Genomic DNA, 19,985 nt, shown 5'->3' on the forward strand with positions numbered 1-19,985 from the left:
TCCCAGATGTGCTCAATTTGATTCAGGTCTGGGGAACGGGCGGGCCAGTCCATAGCATCAATGCCTTCCTCTTGCAGGAACTGCTGACACACTCCAGCCACATGAGGTCTAGCATTGTCTTGCATTAGGAGGAACCCAGGGCCAATCGCACCAGCATATGGTCTCACAAGGGGTCTGAGGATCTCATCTCGGTACCTAATGGCAGTCAGGCTACCTCTGGCGAGCACATGGAGGGCTGTGCGGCCCCCCCAAAGAAATGTCACCCCACACCATGACTGACCCACCGCCAAACCGGTCATGCTGGAGGATGTTGCAGGCAGCAGAACATTCTCCACGGCATCTCCAGACTATGTCACGTCTGTCACGTGCTCAGTGTGAACCTGCTTTCATCTGTGAAGAGCACAGGGCGCCAGTGGCGAATTTGCCAATCTTGGTGTTCTCTGGCAAATGCCAAACGTCCTGCACGGTGTTGGGCTGTAAGCACAACCCCCACCTGTGGGCGTCGGGCCCTTATACCACCCTCATGGAGTCTGTTTCTGACCGTTTGAGCAGACACATGCACATTTGTGGCCTGCTGGAGGTCATTTTGCAGGGCTCTGGCAGTGCTCCTCCTGCTCCTCCTTGCACAAAGGCGGAGGTAGCGGTCCTGCTGCTGGGTTGTTGCCCTCCTACGGCCTCCTCCACGTCTCCTGATGTACTGGCCTGTCTCCTGGTAGTGCCTCCATGCTCTGGACACTACGCTGACAGACACAGCAAACCTTCTTGCCACAGCTCGCATTGATGTGCCATCCTGGATGAGCTGCACTACCTGAGCCACTTGTGTGGGTTGTAGACTCCGTCTCATGCTACCACTAGAGTGAAAGCACCGCCAGCATTCAAAAGTGACCAAAACATCAGTCAGGAAGCATAGGAACTGAGAAGTGGTCTGTGGTCCCCACCTATTGGGGGTGTCTTGCTAATTGCCTATAATTTCCACCTGTTGTCTATTCCATTTGCACAACAGCATGTGAAATGTATTGTCAATCAGTGTTGCTTCCTAAGTGATTTGATTTCACAGAAGTGTGATTGACTTGGAGTTACATTGTGTTGTTTAAGTGTTCCCTTTTTTTTTGAGCAGTATATATATATATTATTTTTTTTTTACTCATATTTAACCCTATTTTGTGTAGGCACAAAACTCCCTTCGTACTTCCATTCATAAAAAAAAAGTACAGGTTACCTTCAGACGAGTCGGGTGTCACTCGTGAGGGTCGTACACCATCGTGTTCGTGAGAGTCTCGCCTTTCCATAGAGTGGTCATAATAGTTTCAGACACTACCAGTGGTGGAAAAAGTACCCTATCGTCATACTTGAGTAAAAGTAAAGATACCTTAACAGAAAATGACTCAAGTAAAAGTCACCCAGTAAAATACTACTTGAGTAAAAGTCTAAAAGTATTTGATTTTAAATATGCTTAAGTATCAAAAGTAAAAGTATAAATCCTTTCAAATTCCTTATATTAGGCAAACCAGACGGTACGATTTTCTTGTTTTTTTTTAATTCATGGAGTGTCAGGGGCACACTCCAACACTGACATAATTTACAAATAAAGCATTTGTGTTTAGTGAGTCCGCCAAATAATAGGCAGTAGGGATGAGCAGGGATGTTCTCTTGATAAGTGTGTGAATTGGACCATTTTCCTGTCCTACTAAGCATTCAAAATGTAACAAGTACTTTTGGTTGTCAGGGAACATGTAAGGAGTAAAAAGTACATTACTTTCTTTAGGAATGTTCTGAAGTAAAAGTAATCAAAAAAATAAATAGTAAAGTAAAGTACATATACCCCAAAAAACTACTAAGTAGTACTTTAAAGTATTTTTACATAAGTACTTTTCACCACTGGACATTAGACATTTCCATGAGAACACCAATTTTAGGGATGTCTCATGGTCTGACAAACACTGCTCTAGCGTTGCCACCTATCACCGCAGATGCGGAAGTGCTACATCAACGTACGCGGTGGATTGAGACACATCCAAGGGAGGAAAAAAAAAAACTCTAGTTTACATTTTTTTATTATGTTACTTTTAAATAACTAACTCATCTCTGTACTCCACATACAATTATCTGCAAGGTCCCTTAATCGAGATGTGAATTTCAAACACAGATTCAACCAAAAAGACCAGGGAAATTTTCCAATGCCTCAAAGAACGGCACCTATTGGTAGATTATTATTTTTTTTAAGTAGACAATGGTGACTTTAAAAAAGGAAGCCTGTACAATATAAAAAATATTCCAAAACATACATCCTTTTTGCAAAAATGCACAAAGTTTTACTGCAAAACATGTGGCAAATTAACTTTTTGTCCTGAATACAAAGTGTTATGTTTGGGACAAATAAAATACAACACATTACCTAGTTTTTCACAGGCAAAATTCTACAGGAAATCCTGGTTCAGTCTGCTTTCCACCAGACACTTAAAGATTACTTCACCTTTCAGCAGGACAATAACTTAAAACACAAGGCCAAATCTGGCAGGAACCTGAAAAATGGTCTAAGAACCAATTTGACAGAGCTTGAATCATTTTTTAAATAATAATGGGCAAATGTTGCACAACCCAGGTGTGGTAAGCTCTGAGAAACTCACCCAGAAAGACTCTCAGCTGGAGTCACTGCCAAAGGCGATACCACAAATGATTGACTCAGGGGTGTGAATACTAATGTAAATGAGATATTTCTGCATTTCATTGAAATTAGCAAAGATTTCAAAAACATGTTTTCACTTTGTCATTATGGGTTAGATGTGTGAAGCTGATTGAGAATTTTTTTTTGAATCCAGGCTGTAACACAACTAAATGTGGAAAAAGTCAAGGTGTATGAATACTTTCTGAAGGCACTGTATAGACCTAGCAAACAGAGCTAGAGGAAATGCAGTGTATTTGCTAGTATCCCTGCCACTGACCTTGATCTTAGCGGTGTACTCCCCACGGCCCCCGAACAGGCCCAGCCCCCCCAGCAGGATGTCTGCATCAGCACAGAAGCGGATGGCCTCCACCGAGTGGGCCGAGTAACCCCAGCCACCCCCGTGACCTATGACATTACACAAGAAGTTGCGATAAGTCAGCTCTGCAGCATCATCTGTGCTCATAACAATACAATGAGTTTTACTAGAAGCATCCAGTCACTGCGATATGACATATGAACATATAGTGGAATACTGTTCAAATACTTCCTAAAGCATCCTTGAATTAATGCAACCTTGAATTACAATAAGCTTGAATTGGCACGTTTTTAATATATCACTGGTAATGAAGTATATGTAATGTTGTTTCTGGCTGGAATGTCTTGTAAATAAATTAATCAAACCAAAATCAGGAAAAAGGGATAAGAGAAAAAGTGATAAGAGAAATAGCTGAGTGTGACAAATAGTGAGGAAGATGAGAAATTAAAACCATGATCTCCTGTTAGTCATCAGGAAAAATCCCATGTGTGAAGGTTTGTGTGTGGACTGAGGACTCACTCTCAAAGCGGTTGACCACGCTGTAGTCTTCTTTGGAGTAGACCTTCATAACGGCCTGAGTCTCCTCTTCTGTGCTGGTCACACCCATCTTCAGCTCCTGCATGGTCGCCAGCGTATCCAGGCAACCTGGTCACAACACACACAGGGCACTTCCTGTTAGTGACTAACATTTGTGCTTAACATTATCAGAGGAATTGACACCTCTGTTTATTATTTTGTCTATTTTTGCTATGCTTTTTTTTTAAGTGCTTGGCAGTACTGCTGTAATAGAGCTGTGCCAAAGTGGGTTATAGTACAGAATAATGCTTTTCTTATAGCTAGGCCTTTCTGAAAGTATGTACATGTATAATTTTCCCATGCCCGGAGAGAATAAGATTAAAGAAATAAGATCTAACACTAAGTACTAAAGGTGTTTTCAATAGCTATCAAAAGAAAAAGTCAAAAGTGCTTCAGTGTAAAGAGGAGAGAGGGAGTGAGAGAGACAGTGACAGCAGAGTGACAGAAACACTGATATCAAGGAACATACATTTGGCCAATAGTTGCATTGATGCACTGAGCAGGCAGAGCCATGTCAAATTTAAATACTGAGGCAAATAGTAAAATAGTATGAATCAAATAGCGGACTGTATTTCCTGGCCAAAACATTTCTGGGATAAACACATCCACTTTATATTTTCTTGAAAATAATGGACAACGTGATATTGGCATTATTTCCAAGATAATTGTACAGAGCGGAAGCATTTAAGTGTTTAAGCTGGGGTTTTTTGTGACACTTGTTTGAACACATAAATAACAATAAGCTGATGATTTGCAATTTTGTCTGGCTTAGAAGAGTTGCTGTGTTGTCCGGACACACTGTTAATTACAGTAGAGGAGATCACATTGCATATCATATCATATCATATACATTCTCCTCTTCTGTCTCTGCTGCTAAAGCCACTTTCTACCACTCTAAATTCCAAGCATCTGCCTCTAACCCTAGGAAGCCTGCTCCTCTCCTTCCTCCTGAATCCTCCTCCCCCTCCCCCCCCCCTCCTCCCTCTCTGCGGATGACTTCGTCAACCATTTTGAAAAGAAGGTTGACGATATCCGATCCTCGTTTGCTAAGTCAAACGACACCGCTGGTCCTGCTCACACTGCCCTACCCTGTGCTTTGACCTCTTTCTCCCCTCTCTCTCCAGATGAAATCTCGCGTCTTGTGACGGCCGGCCGCCCAACAACCTGCCCACTTGACCCTATCCCCTCCTCTCTTCTCCAGACCATTTCCGGAGACCTTCTCCCCTTCCTCACCTCGCTCATCAACTCATCCTTGACCGCTGGCTACGTCCCTTCCGTCTTCAAGAGAGCGAGAGTTGCACCCCTTCTGAAAAAACCTACACTCGATCCCTCCGATGTCAACAACTACAGACCAGTATCCCTTCTTTCTTTTCTCTCCAAAACTCTTGAATGTGCCGTCCTTGGCCAGCTCTCCTGCTATCTCTCTCAGAATGACCTTCTTGATCCTAATCAGTCAGGTTTCAAGACTGGGCATTCAACTGAGACTGCTCTTCTCTGTGTCACGGAGGCTCTCTGCACTGCTAAAGCTAACTCTCTCTCCTCTGCTCTCATCCTTCTAGACCTATCTGCTGCCTTTGATACTGTGAACCATCAGATCCTCCTCTCCACCCTCTCCGAGTTGGGCATCTCCGGCGCGGCCCACGCTTGGATTGCGTCCTACCTGACAGGTCGCTCCTACCAGGTGGCGTGGCGAGAATCTGTCTCCGCACCATGCGCTCTCACCACTGGTGTCCCCCAGGGCTCTGTTCTAGGCCCTCTCCTATTCTCGCTATACACCAAGTCACTTGGCTCTGTCATATCCTCACATGGTCTCTCCTATCATTGCTATGCAGACGACACACAATTAATCTTCTCCTTTCCCCCTTCTGATAACCAGGCGGCGAATCGCATCTCTGCATGTCTGTCAGACATATCAGTGTGGATGACGGATCACCAGCTCAAGCTGAACCTCGGCAAGACGGAGCTGCTCTTCCTCCCGGGGAAGGACTGCCCGTTCCATGATCTCGCCATCACGGTTGACAACTCCCTTGTGTCCTCCTCCCAGAGTGCTAAGAACCTTGGCGTGATCCTGGACAACACCCTGTCGTTCTCCACTAACATCAAGGCGGTGACCCGATCCTGTAGGTTCATGCTCTACAACATTCGCAGAGTACGACCCTGCCTCACACAGGAAGCGGCGCAGGTCCTAATCCAGGCACTTGTCATCTCCCGTCTGGATTACTGCAACTCGCTGTTGGCTGGGCTCCCTGCCTGTGCCATTAAACCCCTACAACTCATCCAGAACGCCGCAGCCCGTCTGGTGTTCAACCTTCCCAAGTTCTCTCACGTCACCCCGCTCCTCCGCTCTCTCCACTGGCTTCCAGTTGAAGCTCGCATCCGCTACAAGACCATGGTGATTGCCTACGGAGCTGTGAAGGGAACGGCACCTCCATACCTTCAGGCTCTGATCAGGCCCTACACCCAAACAAGGGCACTGCGTTCATCCACCACTGGCCTGCTGGCCCCCCTACCTCTGAGGAAGCACAGTTCCCGCTCAGCCCAGTCAAAACTGTTCGCTGCTCTGGCACCCCAATGGTGGAACAAGCTCCCTCACGACGCCAGGACAGCGGAGTCAATCACCACCTTCCGGAGACACCTGAAACCCCACCTCTTTAAGGAATACCTAGGATAGGATAAAGTAATCCTTCTAACCCCCCCCCCCCCTTAAAAGATTTAGATGCACTATTGTAAAGTGGTTGTTCCACTGGATATCATAAGGTGAATGCACCATTTTGTAAGTCGCTCTGGATAAGAGCGTCTGCTAAATGACTTAAATGTAAATGTAATGTAATATCAAACACTAGGCAAAAAGTTAGCTAAATAGTCTGTTAGCCAATATCACAAACAAATTCTACAATAGCAGTTGCTGAAAACAGCTGTTCAAACTAGAAACATGTGGGAGGATTTGACAGCATAGCGCCACTTGTATAATAACTGCAAAATTGACAGAAATTCATGCAATCTCTACAAAAACATATCAACGCTAGCTACTTTTCCATCATTGGACCTGCGTTTACAATGTATCCAATTTCTGTTTGTGTGGTTGTTGGCTTTAGCCCTCTGTAACTTTGTAGCAAGTACGGTCTGCATCATTTTGGCCCAGTGAATATGACCCGGGACCCCCTACATTATCAGTAAAAATCAACAGAAAGAGGTCCGTCAAATTCTGATTATACCCAGTATGTGCAGGGCTCCGTGGGAGCGGGTGGTGGTGGTGTGGGAGCCGGCGGGCAGTGCCAGCTCTGGGCTGAGGATGCTGCAGCTGGCCTGGAGGTCCGTGGCCGAGGGCACACGGGCATCGGCTATCACGGCGTTGTAGCACCACATCTCCCTCGATGCCGGCAGAAATCTACAGGTGGGAGGACAGTGAGGAGTTCAAAGATCAAACAGAGGGTATTAAAGGGTGTGTGTGTAAGGTAAAGAGGTTACAGAGCATTCAGAAATAAAAATATTGAAATATACAGGTCGTTCGGAAAGCATTCAGACCCCTTGACTTTTTCCACATTTTGCTAGGTTACAACCTTATAAAACAAATTTAACAAATAGATTTGCAAAATTTCAAAAACCCTGTTTTCGCTTTGTTATTATGGGGTATCGTGTATAGACTGAGGAGGATTTTCATTTAATCCATTTTAGAATAAGGCTGTAACGTAACAAAATGTCGAACAACGGAAGGGGTCTGAATACTTTCCAAATGCACTGTATTTCGTAGACCAGACGTTTCTCAAGGGATAGGCAATATGGCTTAAATGTCATCATATTTTTCTAATTTTTAACAATAACCTTACATTCTAAATACAGTGAGGGAAAAAGTATTTGATCCCCTGCTGAATTTGTACGTTTGCCCACTGACAAAGAAATGATCAGTCTATAATTTTAATGGTAGGTTTATTTAAACAGTGAGAGACAGAATAACAACAAAAAAATCCAGAAAAACGCATGTCAAAAATGTTATAAAATGATTTGCATTTTAATGAGGGAAATAAGTATTTGATCCCCTCTCAATCAGAAGAATTTCTGGCTCCCAGGTGTCTGTTATACAGGTAACGAGCTGAGATTAGGAGCACACTCTTAAAGGGAGTGCTCCTAATCTCAGTTTGTTACCTCTATAAAAGACCTGTCCACAGAAGCAATCAATCAATCAGATTCCAAACTCTCCACCATGGCCAAGACCAAAGAGCTCTCCAAGGATGTCAGGGACAAGATTGTAGACCTACACAAGGCTGGAATGGGCTACAAGACCATCGCCAAGCAGCTTGGTGAGAAGGTGACAACAGCTGGTGCGATTATTCGCAAATGGAAAAAACAAAAGAACTGTCAATCTCCCTCGGCCTGGGGCTCCATGCAAGATCTCACCTCGTGGAGTTGCAATGATCATGAGAACGGTGAGGAATCAGCCCAGAACTACATGGGAGGATCTTGTCAATGATCTCAAGGCAGCTGGGACCATAGTTGGTAACATACTACGCCGTGAAGGACTGAAATCCTGCAGCGCCCGCAAGGTCCCCCTGCTCAAGAAAGCACATATACATGCCCGTCTGAAGTTTGCCAATGAACATCTGAATGATTCAGAGGACAACTGGGTGAAAGTGTTGTGGTCAGATGAGACCAAAATGGAGCTCTTTGGCATCAACTCAACTCGCCGTGTTTGGAGGAGGAGGAATGCTGCCTATGACCCCAAGAACACCATTCCCACCGTTAAACATGGAAGTGGAAACATTATGCTTTGGGGGTGTTTTTCTGCTAAGGGGACAGAACAACTTCACCGCATCAAAGGGACGATGGACGGGGCCATGTACCGTCAAATCTTGGGTGAGAACCTCCTTCCCTCAGCCAGGGCATTGAAAATGGGTAGTGGATGGGTATTCCAGCATGACAATGACCCAAAACACACGGCCAAGGCAACAAAGGAGTGGCTCAAGAAGAAGCACATTAAGGTCCTGGAGTGGCCTAGCCAGTCTCCAGACCTTAATCCCATAGAAAATCTGTGGAGGGAGCTGAAGGTTCGAGTTGCCAAACGTCAGCCTTGAAACCTTAATTACTTGGAGAAGATCTGCAAAGAGGAGTGGGACAAAATCCCTCCTGAGATGTGTGCAAACCTGGTGGCCAACTACAAGAAACGTCTGACCTCTGTGATTGCCAACAAAGGTTTTGCCACCAAGTACTAAGTCAAGTTTTGCAGAGTGGGTCAAATACTTATTTCCCTCATTAAAATGCTAATAAATTCATAACATTTTTGTCATGCGTTTTTCTGGATTTTTTTGTTGTTATTCTGTCTCTCACTGTTCAAATAAACCTACCATTAAAATTAGACTGATCATTTCTTTGTCAGTTGGCAAAAGTACAAAATCAGCAGGGGATCAAATACTTTTTCCCCCTCACTGTATGCTTTATGAGTAGTGCATGACCGTAGCATGGCAACAAATGAATTATAAGGGGTTTTAGTCGGGCTAACTCCACCCTGAATGTTTTATAATGTTTAATCAAACTACAACCAAAAATTAGAGGACCAGTAGTGAAGTAGTCCTATTTGCCACTTTCCAAAGAAATCAAAATCCTCTTTTGCCTATAACTTTGCTACTACACATTTCTTCAATTACAGAACTCAGTTGTATTCCTTAATTTTAAGCATTTTTATCAACTTGTTAATTTCACACTCATTTAATACCATTTACACAGTCACATTTATTTTATCCCTGTGAATTGTTTTCATCTCTCTATACCAGGGAAGGGCAGCTAGCTTTTAACCATTTACAAAAAAATAAATATATATATGCAATTTAGAAACTTGGTTGTGCATCAGTAGTCAATTAGCCCATGCCAGCAAAACATCTAGCGGTCAGCTATCTAAACTTGTAGTAAGCATGGTCGAATTACAGATCGGGGTGGGGCCCATTGATCATCACTTATCATATTAGAAACTGCAAACATTTGCCTCTTGAACCCTGTCAAGTGGGCGCAACAGTGTCTCTACTTCCTAAGGCGGCTGAATAAATTCAGCATGCCGCCTCAGGTCCTCTCGAAATACTACTGCTGCGCCATCAAGAGCATTCTGACCGGCTGCATCACAGACGGGAATTGGTTCATCCATGACCAGAAAGCACTCCAGCGGATGGTGAAGACGGCCCATTACATCACTGGGAGTGTGCTCCTACCCATCAGGGACATACAGTACCAGTCAAAAGTTTGGACACAATTTCTCATTCAAGGGTTTTTCTTTATTTTCTACATTGTAGAATAATAGTGAAGACATCAAAACAAATGAAATAACACATATGGAATCATGTAGTAACCAAACAAGTGATTGGTACAAGCATACTACTTCAAAGCAGCCACCCTTTGCCTTGATGACAGCTTTGCACACACTTGGCATTCCCTCAACGAGCTTCAACTGGAATGCTTTTCCAACAGTCTTGAAGGAGTTCCCACATGTGCTGAGTACTTGTTTGCTGCTTTTCCTTCACTACGTGGTCCAACTCATCCCAAACCATCTCAATTGGGTTGAGGTCGGGGTGATTGTGGAGGCCAGGTCATCTGATGCAGCACTCCATCACTCTCCTCCTTGGTCAAATAGCCCTTACACAGCCTGGAGGTGTGTTGGGTCACTGTCCTGTTGAAAAACAAATGATAATTCCACTAAGCACAAACCAGATGGAATGGCGTATCGTTGCAGAATGCTGTGGTAGCCATGCTGGTTAAGTGTGCTTTGAAATCACTGACACAGTTTCACCAGCAAAGCACCCCCACACCATCACACCTCATCCTCCATGCTTCACGTGGGAACCACGCATGCGGAGATTATCAGTTCACCTACTCTGCGTCACAAAGACACAGCGGTTGGAACCAAAAATAAAACATTTGGACTCAACAGCCCAAAGGACAGATTTCCACCGGTCTAATGTACATTGCTCATGTTTCTTGGCCGAAGCAAGTCTCTTCTTCTTATTGGTGATGGCTATTTAAATAAAGGTGAAATATATATATTTTTTAAATTGTCTGGAACCTCGTGTTGTGGCCAAGGAGCTTTCACTCAGATGGAACCAGGTTTCAGCTGCTGTGCAATGTTGACGTCCTTCCTCTATACTAACCAACCAAAATTGGTTCTGTGAAAGTTCCCAGACCATTTGTTAGGTCGCGGCAAATTTTCTCATAACACAAAACTGTACAATCGTGCTGATGATTATAATATGTTTGTATAAAACATTTGTCTGACGTTGCAAGAACATTCCTAGAACAGATGAAACATCTGTTCTTTAAAAAGGTTCCCAGACTGTTTCATTACGTTGTGGGAACAGTCTGGTGAGAACATTGTGAGGACATCATAAAAGGTATTGTTGGATTCGGGCTAAACTTTGAACATTGAGATATTAAAAACATGGTAGAATAGAAGATAAGAAGTGAAAGAGACTGGGTTCTATGTCAGAAGTTAATGGTTTTCTGTGGAAAGACAAATGGCTTTGGAATGTGTTGGTTGGAGATCTTGGAAACTAACCATGTCACTAAGGGAGAGAGGGTAATGTATAATGTTTACATTATGTCAGGGTATGTTACTGAGGGAGAGAGGGTAATGTATAACGTTTACTTTGTCAGGATATGTTGTTAGCCATCAGGGATACTCTGGTAAGAGAGGAGACAGTTTTGTATCAATAACCATGACAGCCATGAGGTGGGGAGGAGTGAGCACTTTGGGGTAGAGGTCTGGTTAGATTTAGTGAGGAAGAACAGATATCGCTAAGGTTTTGTCTAGCAACAGAGATGCATTGGATGTTCAGTTGTGGAGGAGACTCAGCCTAGGAGAAAGGGTTAAATATCAGTGCTTGTGTGAAATGTTTTTTTTTTTTTTTTTTAATTACAGCAGTAACGACCCTTTGGGAAGAATTAAACTTGGTTAAGCTTCTCTAGTGTCTGTAAGTATTACATTTGGTTAAGCTTCTCTAGTGTCCCTGAGTTATTTACTCTGAAAAACAGTATGTTCCCAAAACAAAAACTGTCCAGTTGTGAGGTTGATTCTACAACGTTTCTTTGAGGGTGCAAAAAAAAACATTCAGCTGATGTTACAAGAACATTCCCAGAAAACATTTTGTCAGTTCTTTAAATGGGTCCCAGAATGTTTCTTTAGGTTGTGGGAACATTGTGGGGATATGGCAAAACACTAAAACTGTCCAGTTGTGCTGACATTCAAATAATGAGGGTGCACAAAACATCCCTCTGATGTTGCAAGAATGCTGACAGAAAAGCCTTTGAGTTCTTTAAGGTTCCCAGAACATTTAATTAGCTTGTGGGAACAGCGTGGGTATATTATATGGGATAGGTTCCCAAAACACAAATTATCCTCAGTTGTGATGACATTCATACAAAGTTAGGTTGCACAAGATATACCTATAATGTTGACAGAACACCTGGTCTAAGTTCTTTAATTAAAGGCTCCCAAAACATTTCTACATTTTTTTTTATTCACCTTTATTTAACCAGGTAGGCCAAAGTCTATATACAGTTTGTGCAAATGAGGTAAGATAAGGGCAATAAATAGGCCATAGTGGCGAAGTAATTACAATTTAGCAATTAAACACTGGAGTGATAGATGTGCAGAAGATGAATGTGCAAGTAGAGATACTGGGGTGCAAAGGAGCAAACAATAAATACATAACAATATGGGGATGAGGTAGTGGGATGGGCTATGTAGAGGTGCAACTATCTGTAAGCTGCTCTGACAGCTTATGCTTAAAGTTCGTGAGGGACATATGAGTCTCCAGCTTCAGTGATTTTTGCAATTTGTTCCAGTCATTGGCAGCAGAGAACTGGAAGGAAAGGTGGCCAAAGGACGAATTGGCTTTGGGTGTGACCAGTGAAATATACCTGCTGGAGCGCATAATTTAGTCATGGGAGTTGTCAGGGATGTTGTGAAAATATTATTGTCATATTCATGGGTTGCACAGAACATTCCCACAACGTTTCACAATTGCCAAATGTGTTTAAGGTTTAACATAATATTCCATTGATGTTCCCGCAGTATACATTTTTACCTTGTGTTAGTTTCTAACTCTGTTTATTTAGAACCTAATGGACAACTAGGAAAAGCTCAAACCAAGTTTATTTACAGACTGGGTCAAACAGCTGCAAAGACAAAGACATGTTTCCACACGCACATATATTTATACCCTCCACTGGGCGGAGTCAACTCCTTGCACATCTAGACAGCCAATACATCTCTGTTGCTTGGCAGGAACTTAAGTGAAGCCTGTTCTCTCACTTCACCTGACCTCGGCCAAAATTCCTCACACCACCCCAACTCAAGGCTGTCCTCCCTTAACGATTGACTGAAACCAGACCATTGCACTTCTCTCCATAGGATACCTGAGATTTAACAATAACATGTTCTTCCTGCACTCCCTTTTCTCAGTAGATTTCCATGCCCTCAGATCTAATATGGTATCATGAATAAGGATATATCATATTTCAAGTTTAGAAGTTAGTACCCAACACTTGTCTTGGAGATCCTCTAAACATTTCAAGAACATTTAGAATGTTATATTTATGTGTTTACCTTAATATTACCACAACATTCTCAGCATGCACATTTGTAGCTCCTTAAAGATGCACTATGCAGAAATCACGTCACCATTTCCTGATAGCAAAAAATTATAATGATTTGCCTAATTTCAGTTTGTGAAAAAACAAGAAAGTACAGTTGAAGTCAGAAGTTTACATACACTTTAGACAAATACATTTAAACTCAGTTTGTCACAATTCCTGACATTTAATCCCAGTAAAAATGGGATTAAAGACCCTCTTTTAGGTCAGTTAGGATCACCACTTTATTTTAAGAATGTGAAATGTCAGAATAATAGTAGAGAGAATTATTTCAGCTATTATTTCTTTCATCACGTTCCCAGTGGGTCAGAAGTTTACATACACTCAATTAGTATTTGGTAGCATTGCCTTTAAATTGCTTAACTTGGGTCAAACGTTTCGGGTAGCCTTCCACAAGCTTCCCACAATAAGTTGGGTGAATTTTGGCCCATTCCTCCTGACAGAGCTGGTGTAACAGTCAGGTTTGTAGGCCTCCTTGCTCGCACACACTTTTTCAGTTCCGCCCTACATTTTCTAAAGGGTTGAGGTCAGGGCTTTGTGATGGCCATCAATACCTTGACTTTGTTGTCCTTAAGCCATTTTGCCACAACTTTGGATGTATGCTTGGGGTCATTGTCCAGTTGGAAGACCCATTTGCGACCAAGCTTTAACTTCCTGACTGATGTCTGGAGATGTTGCTTCAATATATCCACATAATTTTCCTACCTCATGATGCCATCTATTTTGTGAAGTGCACCAATCCCTCCTGCAGCAAAGCACCCCCACGCTTCACGGTTGGGATGGTGTTCTTTGGCTTGCAAGCATCCCCCTTTTTCCTCCAAACATAACGATGGTCATTATTGCCAAACAGTTCTATTTTTGTTTCATCAGACCAGAGGACATTTCTCCAAAAAGTATGATCTTTGTCCCCATGTGCAGTTGCAAACCGTAGTCTGGCTTTTTTATGGTGGTTTTGGAGCAGTGGCTTCTTCCTTGCTGAGCGACCTTTCAGGTTATGTCGATATAGGACTCGTTTTACTGTGGATATAGATACTTTTGTACCTGTTTCCTCCAGCATCTTCACAAGGTCCTTTGCTGTTGCTCTGGGAATGATTTGCACTTGTCGCACCAAAGTACATTCATCTCCAGGAGACAGAACGCGTCTCCTTCCTGAGCGGTATGACGGCTGCGTGGTCACATGGTGTTTATACTTGCGTACTATTGTTTGTACTGATGAACGCAGTACCTTCAGGCCTTTGGAAATTGCTCCCAAGGATGAAACAGACTTGTGGAGGTCTACAATTTCTTTTCTGAGGTCTTGGCTGATTTCTTTTGATTTTCCCATGATGTCAAGCAAAGAGGCACTGAGTTTGAAGGTAGGCCTTGAAATACATCCACAGGTACACCTATCAGAAGCTTCTAAAGCCATGACATCATTTCCTGGAATTTTCCAAACTATTTAAAGGGACAGTCAACTTAGTGTATGTAAACTTCTGACCAACTGGAACTGTGATAGTGAGTTAAGGGAAATAATCTGTCTGTAAACAATTGTTGGAAAAATTACTTGTGTCATGCACAAAGTAGATGTCCTAACCGACTTGCCAAAACTATAGTTTGTTAACAAGAAATTTGTGGAGTGGTTGAAAAACAAGTTTTAATGACTCCAACCTAAGTGTATGTAAACTTCCGACTTCAACTGTATATTGAAGAGAATGATTGTACCATGTAAACCGATGTGAAATATCTAATCAATAAAAAAAAATTGAATTTTCAGTTGTTTGAAGCGGGTTTACAAAACCAAAAGTTAGACACAAAAACTAAACTTGAGAAGCATAGAAATAGCGCACATAGAACAGATCTACCGCTTCTTAGACTCGTTTTCAATGAGAATGACAGAAACGACACACATCTAAGTGAATTTGGTCGGGTAGCCCGAAGTTATATTGCAGCTTTAAAGCAGATTTCAATACATACCCATGATGTTTCCGTCCAGATTGAACGGTAATTCACATTTTAGGACTATTGATGGTGTGATATAGCGGCACATGGCATTTTTATTTCATTCATAGGACATTTGAACAGCATTTAATTATTATGATTTTTTTTTTATCATCATTGTTTAACCTCTTGGGGCTAGGTGGGACGCTAGCGTGCCACCCGTGGTGCACTCCATCAACAGCAGGTGCATTTCAAGAGCGGCAAATTTGAATCCAAATAAATGTCAAAATTCAAATTTTTCAAAAATACAACTATGTTACACCATTTGAAAGATAAACATCTCCTTAATCTAACCACGTTTTACGATTTCAAAAAGGTTTTACGGCGAAAGCATACATTTAGAGTATGTTAGGACAGTACATTTACAAGAGTTGTGTGTAATGTTTTGTCAAGTCAAAGACAGGGTCACCAAAACCATAAAACCAGCTAAAATGATACACTAACCTTTTACAATCTCCATCAGATGACACTCCTAGGACATTATGTTAGACAATGCATGCATTTTTAGTTCTATCAAGTTCATATTTATATACAAAAACAGCGTTTTACTATGGCATTGATGTTGAGGAAATCGTTTCCCTCCAATAACCGGCAGTCAAGTCAGCGTCACAAATTAAATAATTAAAATTAGAAAACATTGGTAAAATATTATATTGTCATTTAAAGAATTATAGATTTACATCTTTTGAACGCAATCAACTTGCCAGATTTAAAAATAACCTTACTGGGAAATCACACTTTGCAATAATCTGAGCACTGTGCCCAGAAAAATACGCGTTGCGATACAGACTAGACGTCATGTTGGGGAGATCTAAAATCGAAAATACTATGTAAATAATCCATTACCTTTGATTCTCTTCATCAGATGTCACTTCCAGGTATCACAGGTCCATAACGAATGTAGTTTTGTTCAAAAAAGCTCATCATTTATGTCCAAAAATCTCCGTCTCGTTAGCACATGATGTAAGCCAGCCGGACTTCTCGTCATGAACGAGGGGAAAAAATATATTTCCGTTCGTTCAAACATGTCAAACGTTGTATAGCATAAATCATTAGGGCCTTTTTTAACCAGAACATGAATAATATTCAAGGTGGACGAATGCATAGCCTTTTATAACGTATTGGAACGAGGGTACCCAACATGAAGTAGCGCGCCAGGTGTCTAATGGGACATCACCGTTCCATGGCTCTTGTTCGGTCAGATCTCCCTCCAGAAGACTCAAAACACTTTGTAAAGGCTGGTGACATCTAGTGGAAGCAATAGGAAGTGCCAAAATATTCCTAAACCCCTGTGTTTTTCAATGGGATAGGTTTAAAGTCAATACAACACATCAGGTATCCACTTCCTGTCAGAAAATGTCTCAGGGTTTTGCCTGCCAAATGAGTTCTGTTATACTCACAGACACCATTCAAACAGTTTTGGAAACTTTAGAGTGTTTTCTATCCATATATAATAAGTATATGCATATTCTAGTTACTGGGTAGGATTAGTAACCAGATTAAATCGGGTACAGTTTTTTTATCCAGACGTGCAAATGCTGCCCCCTAGACCCAACAGGTTAATCATATAAACACAACCATATTTCTTACACTTCATACTGTAAGAGGTCATACAAGAAGTTTTGTAGTGATTCCTATGTTGTTGATGTAAAGAATATTTGTTGGCTCTGTGGTATGTAATAATGAGCAACCAGACGCTGCACTTGACACATTTATGAAGTGAATTATCCCACTTACTAATATGCATGAACCCATTAACCTGTTAGGGCTAGGGGGCAGTATTGACACGGCTGGATAAAAAACGTACCCGATTTAATCTGGTTACTACTCCTGCCCAGTAACTAGAATATGCATATAATTATTGGCTTTGGATAGAAAACACCCTAAAGTTTCTAAAACTGTTTGAATGGTGTCTGTGAGTATAACAGAACTCATATGGCAGGCAAAAACCTGAGAAGATTTCATGCAGGAAGTGGCCTGTCTGACAAGGTGTCGTTCTTCTTGTCTCTGTTTATTGAAGAGTGAGGATCTTAGCTGTCCCGTGACACTTCCTACGGCTGCCATAGGTTCTCAGAAGGCGGCAAAACGCTGAATCGTGGCTTTGCAGGCTCTGGCTGAAACAAAGTAGCGCGTTTGGGTAGTGGCTGGTTACAGTACTGTGAGACTCAGGCTCGTGCCCGCGTCGACCGAAAGCTTTGTTTTCTTTCCTCTGTTTAGCTAAATGGACATTCCCGGTCGGAATATTATCGCTTTTTTACGAGAAAAATGGCATAAAAATGGATTTTAAACAGCGGTGGACATGCTTCGAAGTACGGTAATGGAATATTTCGATTTTCTTTGTCACGAATTGCGCCATGCGCGCGACCCTGATTTACCATTTCGGATAGTGTCTGGGACGCACGAACAAAACGCCGTTTATTCGGATATAACGATGGATTATTTTGGACCAAACCAACATTTGTTATTGAAGTAGCAGTCCTGGGAGTGCATTCTGACGAAGACAACAAAAGGTAATCAAACTTTTATAATAGTAAATCTGATATTGGTGAGTGCTAAACTTGCCGGGTGTCTAAATAGCTAGCCCGTGATGGCTGGGCTATGTACTTAGAATATTGCAAAATGTGCTTTCACCAAAAAGCTATTTTAAAATCGGACATATCGAGTGCATAGAGGAGTTCTGTATCTATAATTCTTAAAATAATTGTTATGTTTTTTGTGAACGTTTATCGTGAGTAATTTAGTAAATTCACCGGAAGTTTGCGGGGGGTATGCTAGTTCTGAACGTCACATGCTAATGTAAAAAGCTGGTTTTTGATATAAATATGAACTTGATTGAACAAAACATGCATGTATTGTATAACATAATGTCCTAGGGTTGTCATCTGATGAAGATCATCAAAGGTTAGTGCTGCATTTAGCTGTCTTCTGGGGTTTTGTGACATTATATGCTAGCTTGAAAAATGGGTGTCTGATTATTTCTGGCTTGGTACTCTGCTGACATAATCTAATGTTTTGCTTTCGTTGTAAAGCCTTTTTGAAATCGGACAGTGTGGTTAGATTAACGAGAGTCTTGTCTTTAAATAGCTGTAAAATAGTCATATGTTTGAGAAATTGAAGTAATAGCATTTCAAAGGTTTTGAAAATCGCGCCACAGGATTCAACTGGCTGTTACGTAGGTGGGACGAATTCGTCCCGCCTGCCCCAGAGAGGTTAATACAATGACTGTAAAAACTGTTAAATTCCTGTGGATTGCTGAGCAATTTAAAAATTGTATGGTTGAGAGGGATGAGGCAAAATAAATGGCAAATAAGTCTCTCTGCACAACCGATTGTCATCGAACTGCAAATAGAGAAATTATGTGACTAAACTGAATGAGAAGAAAATACACTATGAAAAAAAAAATCTGGGGCAAAAAGGCAAACTTCATTCATTGCATCAGATAGCTCATTGATCACAAAACCCACTGATATTGCCAACTACTTCAATAACTTTTAATTGGCAAGATTAGCAAACTTAGGCATGACATACTAGCAACAAATGGTGACACTACCCATCCAAGTATAACTGATCAAATTATGTAAGACAAGCATTGTAATTTTGAATTACGTAAAGTGAGCGTGGAATAAGTGAAACAAATATTGTTGTCTATCACAATGACAAACCACTGGGGTCTCACAACTTGGATGGAAAATTGGATAACAGCGGACAATACTGCCACTGCTATTTGCCATATAACAGTGGCTAGAAAAAGTATGTGAACCCTTTGAAATTACCTGGATTTCTGCAGAAATTTGACGACCAATTTATGCAGAAATCCATGTATTTCCAAAGGGTTCACATACTTTGTCGCCACTGTATTCAATCTAAGCCTACTAAAAAGTTTGTGCCCTCAGGCCTAGAGGGAAGAAAAAGTAATTTTGCTCCCCAAGAATAGTAAAGCCCCCTTTACTGCCTCAAATAGCTGAACAATCAGCCTGTTACCAACTCTTACTAAACTTTAAGAAAGAATTGTGTTTGACCAGAGAAAATGCTATTTTACAGTAAACAAATTGAAAAGAGACTTCTAGCAAGCTTATTGGGATGGACATTCATCAAGAAAAACACTTCAGTCAGTCATTTGTGAGAGAGAAATTGATAAAACGATTGTTGGGGCTGTATTGATCGACTTCAGTGTGGCTTTTGACATTATCAATCATAGTCTGCTGAGAGAAAAACGTGTTATGGCGTTACACCCCCTGCTATATTGTGAATAAAGAGTTACCTGTCTAACAGAACACAGAGGGTGTTCTTTAATGGAAGCCTCTCCAACTTAAGGTATTTCCCAGGGCAGCAGCCTTACATTTTTCAATCTTTACCAATGACATGCCACTGGCTTTGAGTAAAACCAGTGTGTCTATGTATGCGGATGACTCAACATTATACACGTCAGCCACTACAGTGAGTGAAATCACAACACAAAGAGCTGAAGTTAGTTTCAGAGTGGGTGGCAAGGATTAAGTTAGTCTTAAATATATCTAAATCTTGTAATAATAATGTGGAAATTGAGCAAGTTGATGTGACTGTAATGGTCAAAACATGTTGATACAACAGTAGCTAAGACATGGAGAAGTCTATCCATAATAAAGTGCTTTTTAACAACACTATCAAGAAGGCAGGTCTTACAGGTTCCAGTCTTGTCGCACCTGGACTGCTGTTCAGTCGTGTGGTCAGGTGCCACAAAGAGGGATCTCGGAAAATTACAATTGGCTCAGAACAGGGCAGCACAGATGGCCCTTAAATGTACACTACCGTTCAAAAGTTTGGGGTCACTTAGAAATGTCC

At 41.7% G+C, this 19,985-nt stretch overlaps 1 protein-coding gene across 21 annotated transcripts in view; it reads right to left on the reverse strand.

The window, feature by feature from the left end:
* Positions 1-19,985, reverse strand: part of LOC100380858 (E3 ubiquitin-protein ligase MYCBP2) — a 354,690-nt gene that overhangs the window by 151,391 nt on the left and 183,314 nt on the right. For all 21 annotated transcript variants that reach the window (XM_082968826.1, XM_082968836.1, XM_082968833.1 and 18 more), the window contains 3 exons: positions 6,773-6,945; positions 3,501-3,626; positions 2,943-3,070 (listed from right to left, as the gene is read on the reverse strand). In XM_082968826.1, coding sequence (XP_082824952.1) covers positions 2,943-3,070; positions 3,501-3,626; positions 6,773-6,945 — 427 coding nt within the window. The remainder of the gene's footprint in view (positions 1-2,942; positions 3,071-3,500; positions 3,627-6,772; positions 6,946-19,985) is intronic.

This window comes from Salmo salar, chromosome 25 (genome assembly GCF_965601325.2).
Source record: "Salmo salar chromosome 25, fSalSal1, whole genome shotgun sequence".
NCBI classification, from domain to species: Eukaryota; Metazoa; Chordata; class Actinopteri; order Salmoniformes; family Salmonidae; genus Salmo; species Salmo salar.